The following is a 15,284-nucleotide window of genomic DNA, read 5'->3' as shown; positions in this document are numbered from 1 at the left end:
TAAGATTGATAGGAGTTATCTTCACACATATAGAGACCAATATGTCATGGTCGCTTTCGCCCGTTTAAATCCAAAATTGCCATAAGCACATTCCTTATCTGTTTCAACACGTAAGTAACAAACTGGTGAACAAGATTTTATCTTCTCATCCTTTCGTAAGAGGCCACAGTTGCTCAAGTAATACACTATCCAATACTATCTTTTATCAAACTTGATTAGCATTGGCTATGCTTATGTGAAATCGACATGTCTCCAGCTCGTCAAATCGCTTTGTCTCCACTCGCCAGGCTGTCAGGTCTCTAGTTCACGATGTCGCTACGTGTCCAAGTCGTTAGATGTTCAAGTCTCCAAATTCTCGAGTCTTTAGATCGTTAAATCATCTATGTAACTAGGCAACTAAGTAGCTAGTCAGCTAGGCAGTAAAACAACTAGAAAGCTAGATAGCTAGACAACTACGGTTAAGGAGCTAAGTAAAGCCGCTAGGAAGCTAAATAAGTTTCTGAAATGCTATATCTCCAGTGTGAAAGAGCAAATAATAAAAAAAATATAAAATGATATAAGAGCGAGTGGATGACTTTCTTTTGATAATGAGTGTGAAAAACTTATGCTAAAATGGACAATGTAAGTGTAGATGTCTTCTCAAAAATATCATTTAAGATACAACGTGGATCATCGACACCGGAGACAAGAGCCGCTCGCACATGGCGCATTGCTTCTTCGTCAACTCTGCTCTGGTGGCAGAAGCGTTAGCACTAAGGGAAGCACTGGCAACATGCATCGATACGGGAATCCGCCGAGTGCATTTCAAGTCTGACTCGCTACAGCTTATTAAAGCGATCAATTCTAGCTCCTCATACCCTGAGGTGTATGGTGTGGTTGCTGATATCCTCAGCCTCTCTCTTGCTTTCGAGTGTATTTATTTCTCTTGGATTCAACGTGGAAACAACAAGGAGGCAGATGCCTTGGCTAAGCAAGCCTTGTTGAATGAACCTTTTGTATCGACCTTATTAGACATTGGAATTTAAGTATGAATGAAAGCATGTGTTACAAAAAAAAATACAACGTGGAAATAATTTTTGGAATAATTTTTCATGAAATTTTCTTCTCTTTTTTTTTCTTCTCTTTTTAATGTTATAGAATAAATTATATTTTTTTAACGCTGGTTTATTATGCTATTACAATTATGAGAAATATTACATACACGATTCAACAACTGATAATACTATTTGCCTTATGAGGATCTACGTCTAACTGCATCATCTGAGCCATCCTATGAAGATCCTCGCCTAACTGGATTTACTTGCACTATGTTGAAGATCCCTTGTAAGTCTTTTTCCGTAGTTTGCATAATTGTCCAATAAATCGCTTTTGCTGGGAATTGAAACCCGGACGTCCTATAATGTGCAATCTTCAAGAAATTGCATAACTTGGTATTCGAACCCCATACATAGGTGTAGAAACCTTTAAACTTTAACCACTAAGATATGATGCTTCCAAAAATAAATTATCTTCTTGACTCATCTCTCCTTAGGCCTGGACGTTCGGGTCTTCGGGTCGGGTTCGGACCGGCTTTAACCACTAAGATATGATGCTTCCACAAATAAATTATCTTCTTGACTCATCTCTCCTTAGGCCTGGGCGTTCGGGTCTTCGGGTCGGGTTCGGACCGGTTCCTTTCGGGTCCTAAATATTTAGATCCAATAGGTACTTAGAAATTTTTGGTTCAGATCGGTTCTTCTCGGGTCCGGGTCGTTTTGGGTCTATAATTAAAATACCTATAAAATACCCATAATTTTTCGGGTCCATATCGGGTCCGGGTCGGGTTCAGATATTTAGGATTTGAAAAAGACATGAGATACTCAATTTCATCAAATTTAGTTGATATTTGTCATATATATCTAAAATTTTACAAAATAACTCAAATAAAACTATTAGTAATTAAAATAAAACATTTTTAAACTCTAAATTTTACATTTTAAAGCTTCATATTACTTAAAAAATATTACAAAATTATAATAAATATTGTTAACAAAATATATTTCAACTAAATCATAAAATAATATATATAAAATAGAACACAAAAACATCATAGTTTTAGATATACATGTTTTTAGGTCGGGTACAAATCGGTTCTTAACGGGTCGAATCTATTCGGGTCGGTTCTTTTCGGGTCCGGGTCTATTCGGGTCCGGGTCTATTCGGGTCGGTTCCTTTCGGTTCCGGATCTATTCGGGTAAAAAAAATTTAGACCCAAAAGGTACTTGAAAACTTTCGGTCTGGATCCGGATCGGATATTTTTGGATCGGTTCCAATCAGGGATTTCGGGTCCAGGTTAAAATGCCTAGACCTATCTCTCCTTTTATTAATTATACAATGCAATTTATTATTATTAAATAGAAATAAACTACCACATTAATAACCCATTCAAGACTTTGACCAAAACCTTGATCAGACCAAGACCTTGATCAAGACTTTGACCGATACTTTGACTAGTGCAAATGGATTAGATCTTCATAAATTTTGGTGATGATAGGCCTTTACTTCGCTTTTCTCGACCGGGCCTGGACCAGATTTTAGAAGAGATAAAACCCACCTCCACCAGCGCACAACACGTTTGTTTGATTCCTCCTATAAGAAGGCGTTTGAAGTGTTGTGTTTCCTGGGCATTATATTATAATTACAGGCTAGTAGCACTAACTCTGTAAGGACACACCCCCATCTCCTTCCTCCTATTTATACTTTCTCTTTAAGCAAAAGAGTTTACAAAATTGTAATTAGTTTTATCTCCCTTCCCTTTCATTATTTATTTTGCTTCTGAACTCTTGTCTCTCTTTTTTTTCAGCGTAAATACGCAGAGAATGTTCTTTAGCTGTGGAAACCCATTGAAGGCTCTGTTTCCAAAGAAGAACAATGCATGCATATCCCCACATCTTCTCTTTCTAGCGAACAAATTCGAAATAAGTTTGACGGCATCGATCGCAGAACTTGTACCAAAGGATGATGATGATGATGATTTTCTCACTTATTCTTGGATGATTGACGGAATGCACTCTCTTTGTGAGACGCAATTGGGTTTCACGACACTCATGACCACCGATGCAGACCTTCCTGTATCCGACATGGAAGAAAGTTTGGTTCAGATGTACGTTGACATCAGTTCGAAGCTGCTTGAACTCTGCGACGCCTTCACCTCAGAGCTGTACCGGCTTAACCACGGAAACATGTTTCTCAACATTGCTTTTAGTAATCCTGAGGAGTTTCATTCATCGCATCTCGACCGTTGGAGGCAGCACATGGCTTCCAAGAACCCGGGCATCGAAAACTGCCGTAAGGTTTTGAGTAGTCTTGCTGAATCCCTGAATCATCATTATCATAGTCTCTACAAGAAGATGACGAAGAAGGAGAAACAATATGAAAAAGAAAAAGTTCTCCTGCGAGCTTTATATGGTGTAATGGTCAATACTTTATACATATTCAGCGTGTTTGCTGCAGCGTTTACTCGTTCTTCCAAGAATCTCTTGCATTTAACCATTCCAAAGGAGATGGAGGAGGAGGCTCGTTGGGGACAAGCTTTCGTGGAACTGCAGAACATGGTCAAGCCGAAGACCCGAAACACGCCCTTATCAGAGAGATTCGGGGTTATAAGAGATCTCGAGGCTGTTGAATCTGGTGTGGAGAAGCTTTACGCAGCGGTCCAAGAAGGGTGTCCTAATTTATTGATGGTGATGGAGCCATTGAAGCAATCAGTGAAAGAACTTTCAGAAAGGTATGATCTTATCTACAAGGCAACGCGATGCTTGTGGGACACGGTGATTCTTGCTCGAGACGCATTGAGTGAGAGACTGCTGACATAAAATATTAAGAGTGACGTTGCCGATGTTTATGAGTGTTAATTAAGACTTGTTTTTGAGTTGTGTAGGATGTGTTTCTTCTCGTCTCATGTTCAGTCTGTAATGATAACAATAAAAAATGAAACAAAATACATACGTGCATGCATGCACGTCTCAAGTTATTCTCATCATAAACTGTTGAATCAAATCGATTTTGGATTAGATTCTTGACAAGCAAGAATAACACACAATCAATGAATTAGATTTCTCCAGATCCAACAAATGCAAGGTATTTTCCATTAATCTGATGCTTGACATGGATTTTCATGTTACTGATTTCAAGTCCAGAACATTCATTTTTTTTCTCGTAGTTTAGGCATTGGCGTATTCTCTATTGGAGTCATAACATATAGAATAGTGCTCCACCCGGTAAATAGGCTTTCTGAAGCTAAACCACTAATAACACCGATAGTGGATAGTGCTCCATTTCGTGTGATAATCTTACTATTAATCCCAACAGTCTAATATAGGTCAACCACCACAAAATCCCTAAAAATCGTTAATTTACTTTGATTAGATTAACTAGCAATTGGGAATGAAATTAAATTGTAACAACACTGGAATTAGACCATCTTCAATGATTCATTCTATTTATTTCTTCAGATTAGTAACTCTATAATAGAGTTGATTTTTACTTTAGTAATATTTTTTTAGAGTGAAAAATAGAATGGTGAACAAAAAAACAAATGAATTACTCTATTTATAGAGTAAACTATTTTTTTACTCTAATAGAACATCTCCAGCTCCACTTTATTTTCCACTCTAAAAATAGAGTTTATATTAAAAATGCTTCAATAATACTCAATGTTTCATTCTATAATATAGTAAAAATAGGTAGATTTTATATAGAGTAATCCATTTATTTTTTGTTCATCACTCTATTTTTTAGTATAAAATAAAGTACCATTAAAGTAAAATACAATTCTATTATAGAGTTATTCTATTTTTTAATCTAATTTTTATTTTATAATGAAAAATAGAATGAAATTTGTGAATGATTCTATTTATTTGTTCTAATCTGTTCAATTAAACTAATAATTTGTGAATATTTTTGTTGAGTTGTCATAGCTATACAAACAAATCTATACTATTAAAAGGGAATTATTCTAAAAAAAATCTACTTATGCAAAGTTGTCGCACCATTTCATTAGACTAATCTTTTTGTGGTCTTTCCTTATATTTCTCTAACTATATCATAATAAATGATTTTATTTATCTTTTGATTTTTTTCCTTTTAATACACCTAATCTTAATGGATCCAATATATAATATCAAAGCAAATTAATTGAAATATGATTTGTGCTTGGTTCGGTTTACTTAATTTCAAAACTAAATATATCTTAACACTTCTATCTTACCCCATTTACACACAATGTCATATTATAATATCGAAAACATAAATCCATATATACTGCTATATACCATATAATAAAAACTCATGTGTATCTGTATCATGTGTAAAAGTATTAAAGTTTAATAACTTTGTAAAAGAACCATGATCACGATAATAAATTTTGTATTCTCATATCTATTTTATGGTATAACATATTTTGTTCAAATCTGTGATAACATTGTTATATTTTTTATGAAAAACCAAATCGTAACTAATTTTAGTTTCAAAATCCATAAATGTAACTTTAGATAATCACTAAAAATCCTATAAATTAAAGGCATAACATAAATACAATGCATTTACCTTATATGACAAATCAAATAGTTTATTTAGTTTTATGTACTATTATAAAATATATGAGAAGTTAAATCAATTTATAAGAACAGATTAAGCTTTTTCTGGGTTTTGACCGGGCCAACCGGTGTCGGTTCACGGGTTAATGAATTTTTTTTGGGTTTTATCATATTTTTAATTAATAAATTTTCATAAATCTGAATTTTGTGAAAATATATCAGTTGGTAGAACATCTAATAAATGCTACATAAAGAACATAAGCATATCCGAATTATATACGGCCACCGGATTTACTGGTTCGACCGCGGGTCCAGATCGGATATGAAAACATTGCTTATATTTTGAATAAATATTATTCTGATATTTTTTTTGGTAATTCTGTTTATAAATAGTATTTTTAAAATATATGGTTATTTAGAAATTAAATATAATATATTTGTAGGTAAATAATTTGTATTTTAAAACTTCAGATACTCATTCGGTTCTCAGTTCAATTTCAATTTTTTGTTCCATAGATATATGATCTGCTCGGTTATTTATGAAATTCAGTACAATTTTTCTTTCATTTTTTTCAGTTTGGTATGGTTTGGTTCCTCGACTCCGAATAAGTATTCCCAGACTTATATACTATCTTATACTCCCTCCGTTTCATTATAATTGTCTAGGTTTATGCACAGAGATTAATAAAACATATGATTTTGAATATTTTCAAAATAAAAAAATAATTACCTATACATCTAAACATATTTCAACCAATAAAAAAATAAACATAAATATTTTGTTAATAAATTTTGCATTAAAATTCTAATTCGATACTTATTTTGAAACGAAAATTTTACTCTAAAACGACAATTAAATTGAAAAAGAGGAAATATAGCATTCATTTTAAAAAAAATTATTTAAGTCCAAAAATAAATCTGTGCTTTCCAAGCGGGAGTCTAAATCTAGTTTAATTATTTATAAGGGTAACTAACCGGTCTAATTTTTGCGATCATTTAATTACAAAAAAATCATTTCGCAAATAATAGTATAGATAGATAGATTTCTAGTGGAAACAATATAATTTAAATGTTATTAAGTGGAAATAAATAACCAAATTATGAATATTTAGAATTAGTGACCATGATTTTGATCAAGACCTTGACTAAATGTTTGACCAATGCAAATGGATTAGATCTTCATAATTTTTTTAATGATGATGGACCTTTGATTAGCTTTTTTTAGACCAGATCGTGGACGGAATTTTGAGAAGGGTATAAATCCCACCTCCAACACACGGGTTTGCTAAATTGTATCTCTCTTCCCTTTCATTATTTCTTTTGCTTCTGAACTCTTGTCTCTTTTTTTCAGCGTAATTAAATACGCAGAGAATGTTCTTTAGCTGTGGAAACCCATTCAAGGCTCTGCTTCCAAAGAAGAACAATGCATGCATGTCCTCACATCTTGTCTCTCTATTGAACAACTTCGAGACAAGTTTGAGGGTATCGATTGCAGAACTTGTACCAAAGGATGATGATAAGAATGGTTATATCACTGTTTCTTGGATGATTCAAGCAATGCACTCTCTTTGTGAGACACACCAGGCTATCTCGACACTCATGACCACCGATGTAGACCTTCCTGTATCCGACATGGAAGAAAGTATGTACGCTGACATCAGTTCGAAGCTGCTTGAATTTTGCAACGCCTTCACCTCGGAGATGGCCCGGCTTAACCACGGAAACATGTTACTCAAGTCTGCTTTTAGTGATCCTGATGAGGTTTCTTTATGGCATATCGACTGTTGGAGGCAGCACATGGCTTCCAAGAACCCTAGAATCGAAAACTGCGGTGAGGTTTTGAGTAGTCTTGTTGAATCCATGAATGATGATCATGATCTTCGTGGTCTCAAGAAGAAGGTGAATAAGAAGAAGAAGAAACAATACGAAGAAGAAAAAGTTCTCATGCGAGCTCTATATGGTGTTAAGGCCAAGACTTTATACATATTCAGCGTGTTTGCTGCAGCGTTTTCTGGTTCTTCCGAGAATATTTTGTATATAAACATTCGAAAGGAGATGAAGGAGGACGAGGAGGAGGTTCCATGGGAAAAAGCATTCATGGAACTGCAGAACGTGATCATGAACACGTTCTTATCGAACAGATTCATGGTTATAAAAGATGTTAAGGCTGTTGAATCTGGTGTGGAGATGGTTTACGCGGCGGTTCAAGAAGGCTCAGTTCCTAATTCGTTGATGGTGGAGCCACTGAAGCAATCAGTGATGGTACTTTCAGAAAGGTTTGATCATGTCTCCAAGGAAACGAGTTGCTTGTTCGATACCGTGAACTCCGCTCGAGACGCATTGTTCGAGAGGCTCAGAACCAAATACGAATATGAGCTAGCTGAGAGTAACGTTGCTGAATGCAGATGATCATGTTAAGACTTGTTTGTGAGTAGTGTAGGGTGTGTTTATTGTCTCATGTTCAGTGTGTAATGATAACAATAAAAATGAAACAAAATGCATGCATGCAGCATGTCTCAATTTTTTTTTTTGGTAAAATGTCTCAAGTTATTCCCAGCATAAACTATTGATCAGATCAATTTTGGATTAGATTCTTGATAAGCAAGAATAACATGATAAGTTTCTTGGGCTTCCAACTTAAAACTAATTGATAATTAGCGGAGTGACTCAAGTCCCTTATATATTACTCAATTACTTTTCATATTTCCGTGGGATATTATCTCCAATATAACACACAAGTAATGAATCAGATTTACAGGTCCAACAAATAAAAGTATTTTAACTTTAATCTGATGCTTGACATGGATTTTTTTTTTATCTCTTTCATGCTTTTATCTCTTTGATCCAAAACAAAGACCAACATTATATAGTTGTGAATTGTGAGAACCATTTCATGATCCTAGTTTGTATTTGGTTGATACATGACATTTTTTTCAGTTTTAGCCTCAAAACAAATAATAAACACCAAAGCTATTTTTTCTAATTTGAGTTTGAATAATAAGAACCACGCAACAAGAAAATTGACTATTGCTATATTTGCAAGTGTAACTTAGATGACATAAAGTGTATTATTTATAAAATTGGAACCATATATAAAAATTATTCAAAAAATTACCAAAAAGAGAGTAAAGAGATTATTTCTTTTATATATGTTTCAAGTTTGTCGTAATGGGGCTAATTAGTGAGTTTTATTCATTTGTCCTTGTTCTTTTATTAATTAAGAGGCGACGTTTTGTTTATCAGATATTTTTTTGGGTTATGTATTTCATGTGAAATAAAATAGTTGAGTTGGCATGGATTAGGAACCTCCAAAAATCTAGAGATAATACAATTAATTGTTATAAAACGGAAATAAATTATCTTCTAAATGACTATCAAAACTATTGACCAAGACCTTGACCAATGCAAATGGATAAATCTTCATAAATTTTATGATGATGGGCACCACCAGATCCTGAACCGGATTTTGGGAAGAACCCACCTCCAACACACGACACATATATATACTTTCTCTGCAAGCAAGAGGGTTTGCTAAATTGTAATTAGTTTCATCTCCCTTCCCTATCATTAGTTATTTTGCTTCTAAACTCTTGTCTCTCCATTTTCAGTTAATATGAGGTGTTTCTTTAGCTGTGTAAACCCATTGAAGGCTCAGTTTCCAAAGAAGAACAATGCATGCATATCCCCACCTCTTCTCTCTCTACTGAATAACTTCGAGACAAGTTTGAGGCTATCGATTACAAAACTTATACTAAAGGATGATGATAAGAATGCTTTTCTCACTGTTTCTTGGATGATTCAAGCAATGCGCTTTCTTTGTGAGACACACCAGAGTATCAAGACACTGGTGACCGATCTAAACCTTCTTGTATCCCACACGGAAGAAAGTTTGATGTATGCGTACTCCGACATTAGCTCGAAGCTGCTTCAACTCTGCGACGCCTTCATCTTAGAGCTGGACCGTATCAACCACGTAAACTTGTTACTCAAGCTTGTTTTTAGTAATGCTGAGGAGTTTTCTCTATCGCAGTTCAACTGTTGGAGGCAGCTCATGGCTTCCAAGAACCCTAGTATCGAAAACTGCGGTGAGGTTTTGAGTAGTCTTGTTGAATCCATGAATCGTTATCATCGTCTCTACAAGAAGAAACAATCTGCAAAAGTAAAAGTCTTCATGCGAGCTCTATATGGTGTAATGGTCAAGACCTTATACATATTCAGCGTGTTTGCTGCAGCGTTCTCTGGTTCTTCCAAGAATATATTGTATCTAACCATTCCAAAGGAGATGGAGGAGCTTCCATGGGAACAAGCATTCATGGAACTTCAGAACATGATCAACCGGGAGATCAAGAACACGTTGTCTTCAGATAAATTCACGGGTATAAAAGATATTCAGGCTGTTGAATCTGGTGCGGAGAAGCTTTACGCAGAGGTTCAAAAAAAGCTAGCTCCTAATATGTTGATGGCGGAGTTACTGAAGCGATCAGTGATTGAAATTTCAGAAAGGTTTGATATTGTCTCCAACGAAACGCGTTGTTTGCGGGAGACGGTGGTCTCTGCTCGAGACGCAGTGTTCAAGAGGGTTTGCCGATGATTATGAGTGTTAAGACTTGTTTGTGAGTAGTGTAGGGTGTGTTTCTTCTTGTCTCATGTTAAGTATGACGGCTTTTAAAGAAGTTCCTTCAGCATGCATGCATGTCATCGAGTTATTCTCACCCCCATAAACTATTGAATCAAATTAATTTTGGATTAGATTTCTCCAAGTCCAACAAATACAAGATATTTTTTTCCTTTAAGCTGATCCTTGACAATGATTTTTATTTTTATCATGCTTTTATCTCTTTGATCCTAAACAACGATCATCATTGTATATAGTTGATAACAATTCCTGATCTTAGTGTGTATTTGTTTGGTTCATGACATTTTTTCAGTTTTAGCCTCAAGACAAATAACAAAAACCAAAGTTATTTTTGCTAATTTGAGTTTGAATACTAATAAACACACAACAACAGCAACAAAAAAAAATTGACTATTGCTATTTTCAAGTGAACTTTGTGACATAAAGTGAATTATTTATATTTATAAACTTGGAAGCAAATATACAAAGCAAGCAGATTGTTTCTTCCTTTTTATTCATAAGATTAAAAAAAAAGAGAAAAAGAGATATATGAGTTTGTCTACTATACACCTCCAGATCCTCAGTCTGTGTAGCTGCATAACCATATTCTCCAGCATTTGATTTATTACATTACTTTATTTTATTTTATTATAGCTTAAACATATTTAGCCACAGAAATGACTTCAAACTCAACTCCCACGTAAAGCTTATCCTTCACCAAATAAGGTTCACAAAGTTTCGACAGTGGCATGAACTCCATAAAACCATTAGTGTCATCATATTCTTCATCAACCCAATACGAATCTACCAAAAGAAATGTATGTTAGAAATGTTTTAAAAGTTAGCTTATAACTTCAAAAGATTTCTCTTAACCATACCGGTTGCCTCAACATGATTCCGATTAACTTGATCCAATACTCGTAGCTTAGACTTGGCAAAAGTTTTTGTCTTTGGTGCATTGTTGATATACCTTTCTCCCACTAGATACACAGAGAATGATTCTCCTTTTACTTCCTCATATCCTCTTGGATGAACTTCAATTCTCCTACTCAAACACTCATCACACGCAGCATATATATACATGAAATTATTTATAAAAATGTGATGCAATTTATAACTATAATTAAAAAATGTTTTATGAATTGAGCATCACCATTTGCGGTTTCCAACGATGAACTCATTGGACTGATGAGCCTTTTCAGGGTCGAAAGAGGAGAACTTGGTCATCATCCAAGTGACTTTGCTATTGAGAGGCTTCTCAATTAAGCTAAAACATTCAACTGTTCCAGGTCTCTCAGTTTTCTGATCAGGAAGACTGGCACCAAACATACAACAATCTTCAATAAGGAACCCTTTGCTCTTAAGATCATCCAGTGACATCAAATTTGTAATCCCTTTTGCTATTGGTTTTGATGATGCACTAAAGTCCCATTTTACTGCATGCACGCATATAACACATGTTACATCAAACCTTATATATAAAAAAGAGATGGAGAGAGATGAGAAAGAGACCATTGACTTTGGGGTACCATACAGCCTTTAACTGACTTACGACATAGACCTGATACTCGAGCTCAACATCTAGTGGATCTTGATTCTCTAAGAAAATGGAGACATGTTCTTCATCCTCGTTATAATTCACAAGGATTTTCCTGTTTTCATACAAACATGAATAAGAAAAATGATCGTTAGTTTGACCAGAAAAAAAATAAATAAAAATGATCGAGCTTATTAATTATATATAATTTAATTAGCGTTTGTATGTTAAAACTTGTCAAAATGTCAAAAATAAAGCTCTATACCATTTGCGACCACAGAGATCAAAAACAGAAGATTCGATACAATCAATCTTATACTTTGTGAGTAGAGAGAAATTGTCTATCTTGAACAAGTGAGAATTTGTGTGATTCTTCTTGAACTCTTGCACCATCACTGTGAAAAGGGGAAAAGAAAAGATTGAAACCTGCAACTGATCATGACAATAACAGATATATATATACTGAAAATTATGTTGTTTTTACTTTCAATGGGTATTGGTCGTGACATGTTAACAAGCTGCAAAATGATATGAACTTAAATTTGTTTTTCTTTCTGTGGAGAGGCGTTATATGCATTTGAGAATGCAAAATCAAATAGCTATATATATACACACACACATTACCGAACAAGAGCCGAGCATTAGTCTGATGTCTCCGTTTTGGCCCCCAACATTTGTTCGAATCGAACAAAAACATTAATTCATCGTGGAGTTAACGCTATATAGAGATTCGAGATTGTTGAGCATTTATACATCACATATATAATTCCTACGTACAGTCGAGCTTATCTCAAACTCGAAACCACATGCAACAATTATTCTCATATATATACGTCTGCAAGGAAAAATTAAAAGTTGAACTGAATAACCATGCGCTGCATAAACCAACGATTTTCATAATACTAAGCTCCAAAATTGTTGAACTAATCAGAAAAAGAGATCGAGTAGATGATGTTATGTTGAGCACTGGTTGACCTCAATCACCTCATGACTTCTTTTCCCTTGGCTCTGATTGTCTGGTTTAAGTTTACCTATGGTATACGGTGAACGTTACTCCTCACCTTTCTTTTCCATCCCTGGTCCCTGGGACTGCATGCAGAAGTTTTGATTAGTCCAGGACATTTTTCCTGGAACCAGAACCCGAAAAAACGAAACTTGACTGAAATTTACAAAAAGCCGAACGGTTCCTATTTTCTTAAACTAGAAAAAGCCCAAACCAAAACGAACCGAGAACCAAATGCCCGAATATCATAAAAATAATAAAAATATTACATTATTTAAGTTTTAAAATAACTATATAAAAATATAATTTAAAAATCGAATTACCCAAATATTTTTTTCGGTTTTTACAGATTTAACTCGGGATTTCCATTTTTTGTTTTTGGGTTTTAAACCCGAACCAAATCCGAACCATTTATAATTAAGTTACATTTTATAAATTTTAAAACAACACTAAAGATCATGACTCAGTATATATAGCATTTACCAAAAAATTCAATAACACATAGATGTTGAGAAAAATTCAAAAATATGAAAATACAAATTTAATGCATAGTTGCATCCTTCACTAACATATGATGAAGGTCAAAGAGATTTGAAATTATTGTTGTCTCCGTTTCTCTAGAAAATAGCGATTTTATAGTGGTTAGTCCACCAATTTAGGGAGTATTATGAAGTTTTACTAAATTAATTGACAAAACGATGTCCATATACCATAAAAAAGAGTTTAATATACATTAGTACAAATATAAAATGTGTTTACAAATTTTAAAACAACACTAAAGATCATAGGCTTCAGTATATAGAGCATTTACTGAAAATAATCAAGAGGGTTAGGTTAACACATAGATTTTGAGAAAAAATCAAAAATATGAAAATATTGTTTTAATGCATAGTTGCATCATTCACTAACATATGAGGAAGGTCAAATAAGTTTGGAACTTTTGTTGTCTCCGTTTCTCTATAAAATAGCGATTTTATAGTGGTTAGTCCACCAATTTAGGGAGTATTATGAAGTCTTACTAAATTAATTGACAAAAAAGTAAAACGAAGCCCATGTACCATGAAAGAGAGTTTAATATACTTTAATAAAAATGTAAAATGTGTTTATAAATTTTAAAACAACACTAAATATCATAGGCTTCAGTATATAGAACATTTACCAAAAAACTCAATATTTTCGTAGGGGTTACATAGATTTTGAAAAAAATTCAAAAATATGAAAATTCTGTTTTAATGCATAGTTGCATCTTTCGCTAACATATGATGAAAGTAAAAGAGGTTTAATGCATATTTGTCTCCGTTTTTCTAGAAAATAGCGATTTTATAGTGGTTAGTCCACCAATTTAGGGAATATTATGAAGTTTTACTAAATTAATTGACAAAAAATTAAAACGATGTCCATGTACCATGAAAGAGAGTTTAATATATATTAATACAAATGTATAATGTGTTCAGAAATTTTAAAACAACACTAAAGATCATAGTCTTCAGTATATATAACATTTACCAAAAAACTCAATATTTTCGTAGGAGTTAGTTAACACATAAATTTTGAGAAAAATTCAAAAATATGAAAATTCTGTTTTAGTGCATAGTTGCATCCTTCACTAACATATGATGAAGGTCAAAGAGGTTTGGAACCTTTGTTGTCTCCGTTTATTTAACAAAAAATCAATATTTTCGTAGGGGTTAACACATAGATTTTGAGAAAAATTCAAAAATATGAAAATTCTGTTTTAAAGCATAGTTGCATTCTTGACTAACATATGATGAAGATCAAAGAGGTTTGGAACCTTTGTTGTCTCCGTTTCTCTAGAAAATATTGATTAGTCCATCAATTTAGGAAGTATTATAAAGTTTTACTAAATTAATTTAAAAAAATTAAAACGATGTCCATGTACCATGAAAGAGAGTTTAATATACTTTAATAAAAATGTAAAATGTGTTTATAAATTTTAAAACAACACTAAATATCATAGGCTTCAGTATATAACAAAAAATCAATATTTTCGTAGGGGTTAACACATAGATTTTGAGAAAAATTCAAAAATATGAAAATTCTATTTTAATGCATAGTTGCATCATTTATTAACATATGATAAATGTCAAAGAGGTTTCAAACCTTTGTTATTTCCGTTTTCTAGAGAATAACGATTTTATAGTGGTTAATCCACTAATATAGACAGTATCATGAAGTTTTACTAAATTAATTGACAAAAAATTAAAACGATGTCCATGTACTATGAAATAAATTTTAATATACATTAATACAAATGAAGAATGTTATTGGAAATTTTAAAACAATACTAAAATTCATAGGCTTCAGTATATATAACATTTACCAAAAATCTCAATAATTTCGTATGGGTTAACACATTGATTTTGAGAAAACTTTAAAAATATGAAAAATATGTTTTAATGCATAGTTGCATTCTTGACTAACATATGATGATGGTCAAAGAGGTTTGGAACCTTTCTTGTCTCCGTTTCTCTAGAAAATATCGATTAGTCCATCAATTTAGGGAGTATTATAAAGTTTTACTAAATTAATTTA

At 33.3% G+C, this 15,284-nt stretch overlaps 4 protein-coding genes across 4 annotated transcripts; 3 read left to right on the top strand and 1 right to left on the bottom strand.

The window, feature by feature from the left end:
* Positions 1-2,848: 2,848 nt before the first annotated feature.
* LOC106314042 (protein BPS1, chloroplastic-like) lies at positions 2,849-3,854 on the top strand. Its single transcript, XM_013751990.1, has one exon. The coding sequence runs from the start codon at positions 2,859-2,861 to the stop codon at positions 3,852-3,854; it is 996 nt and encodes a 331-aa protein (XP_013607444.1). The 5' UTR covers positions 2,849-2,858.
* A 3,093-nt stretch (positions 3,855-6,947) lies between these two features.
* Positions 6,948-8,014, top strand: LOC106317657 (protein BPS1, chloroplastic-like). Its single transcript, XM_013755441.1, has one exon. The coding sequence runs from the start codon at positions 6,948-6,950 to the stop codon at positions 7,983-7,985; it is 1,038 nt and encodes a 345-aa protein (XP_013610895.1). The 3' UTR covers positions 7,986-8,014.
* A 1,175-nt stretch (positions 8,015-9,189) lies between these two features.
* On the top strand, positions 9,190-10,167 carry LOC106314041 (protein BPS1, chloroplastic-like). Its single transcript, XM_013751989.1, has one exon. It carries the CDS (start codon positions 9,190-9,192, stop codon positions 10,165-10,167), a length of 978 nt encoding a protein of 325 aa, XP_013607443.1.
* A 519-nt stretch (positions 10,168-10,686) lies between these two features.
* Positions 10,687-12,304, bottom strand: LOC106317208. The gene is made up of 6 exons (XM_013755056.1): positions 12,213-12,304; positions 11,994-12,123; positions 11,704-11,843; positions 11,345-11,627; positions 11,070-11,236; positions 10,687-10,995 (listed from the first exon to the last, which is right to left on the bottom strand). Exons 1-6 carry the CDS (start codon positions 12,235-12,237, stop codon positions 10,847-10,849), a joined length of 894 nt encoding a protein of 297 aa, XP_013610510.1. The 5' UTR covers positions 12,238-12,304; the 3' UTR covers positions 10,687-10,846.
* Between the last annotated feature and the right edge of the window lie 2,980 nt (positions 12,305-15,284).

The sequence above is a fragment of the Brassica oleracea genome, chromosome C9, assembly GCF_000695525.1.
Source record: "Brassica oleracea var. oleracea cultivar TO1000 chromosome C9, BOL, whole genome shotgun sequence".
NCBI lineage: Eukaryota > Viridiplantae > Streptophyta > Magnoliopsida > Brassicales > Brassicaceae > Brassica > Brassica oleracea.
The sequence above is the reverse complement of the archived record's forward strand: the minus strand, read 5'-3'. Positions and strand labels throughout refer to the sequence as shown.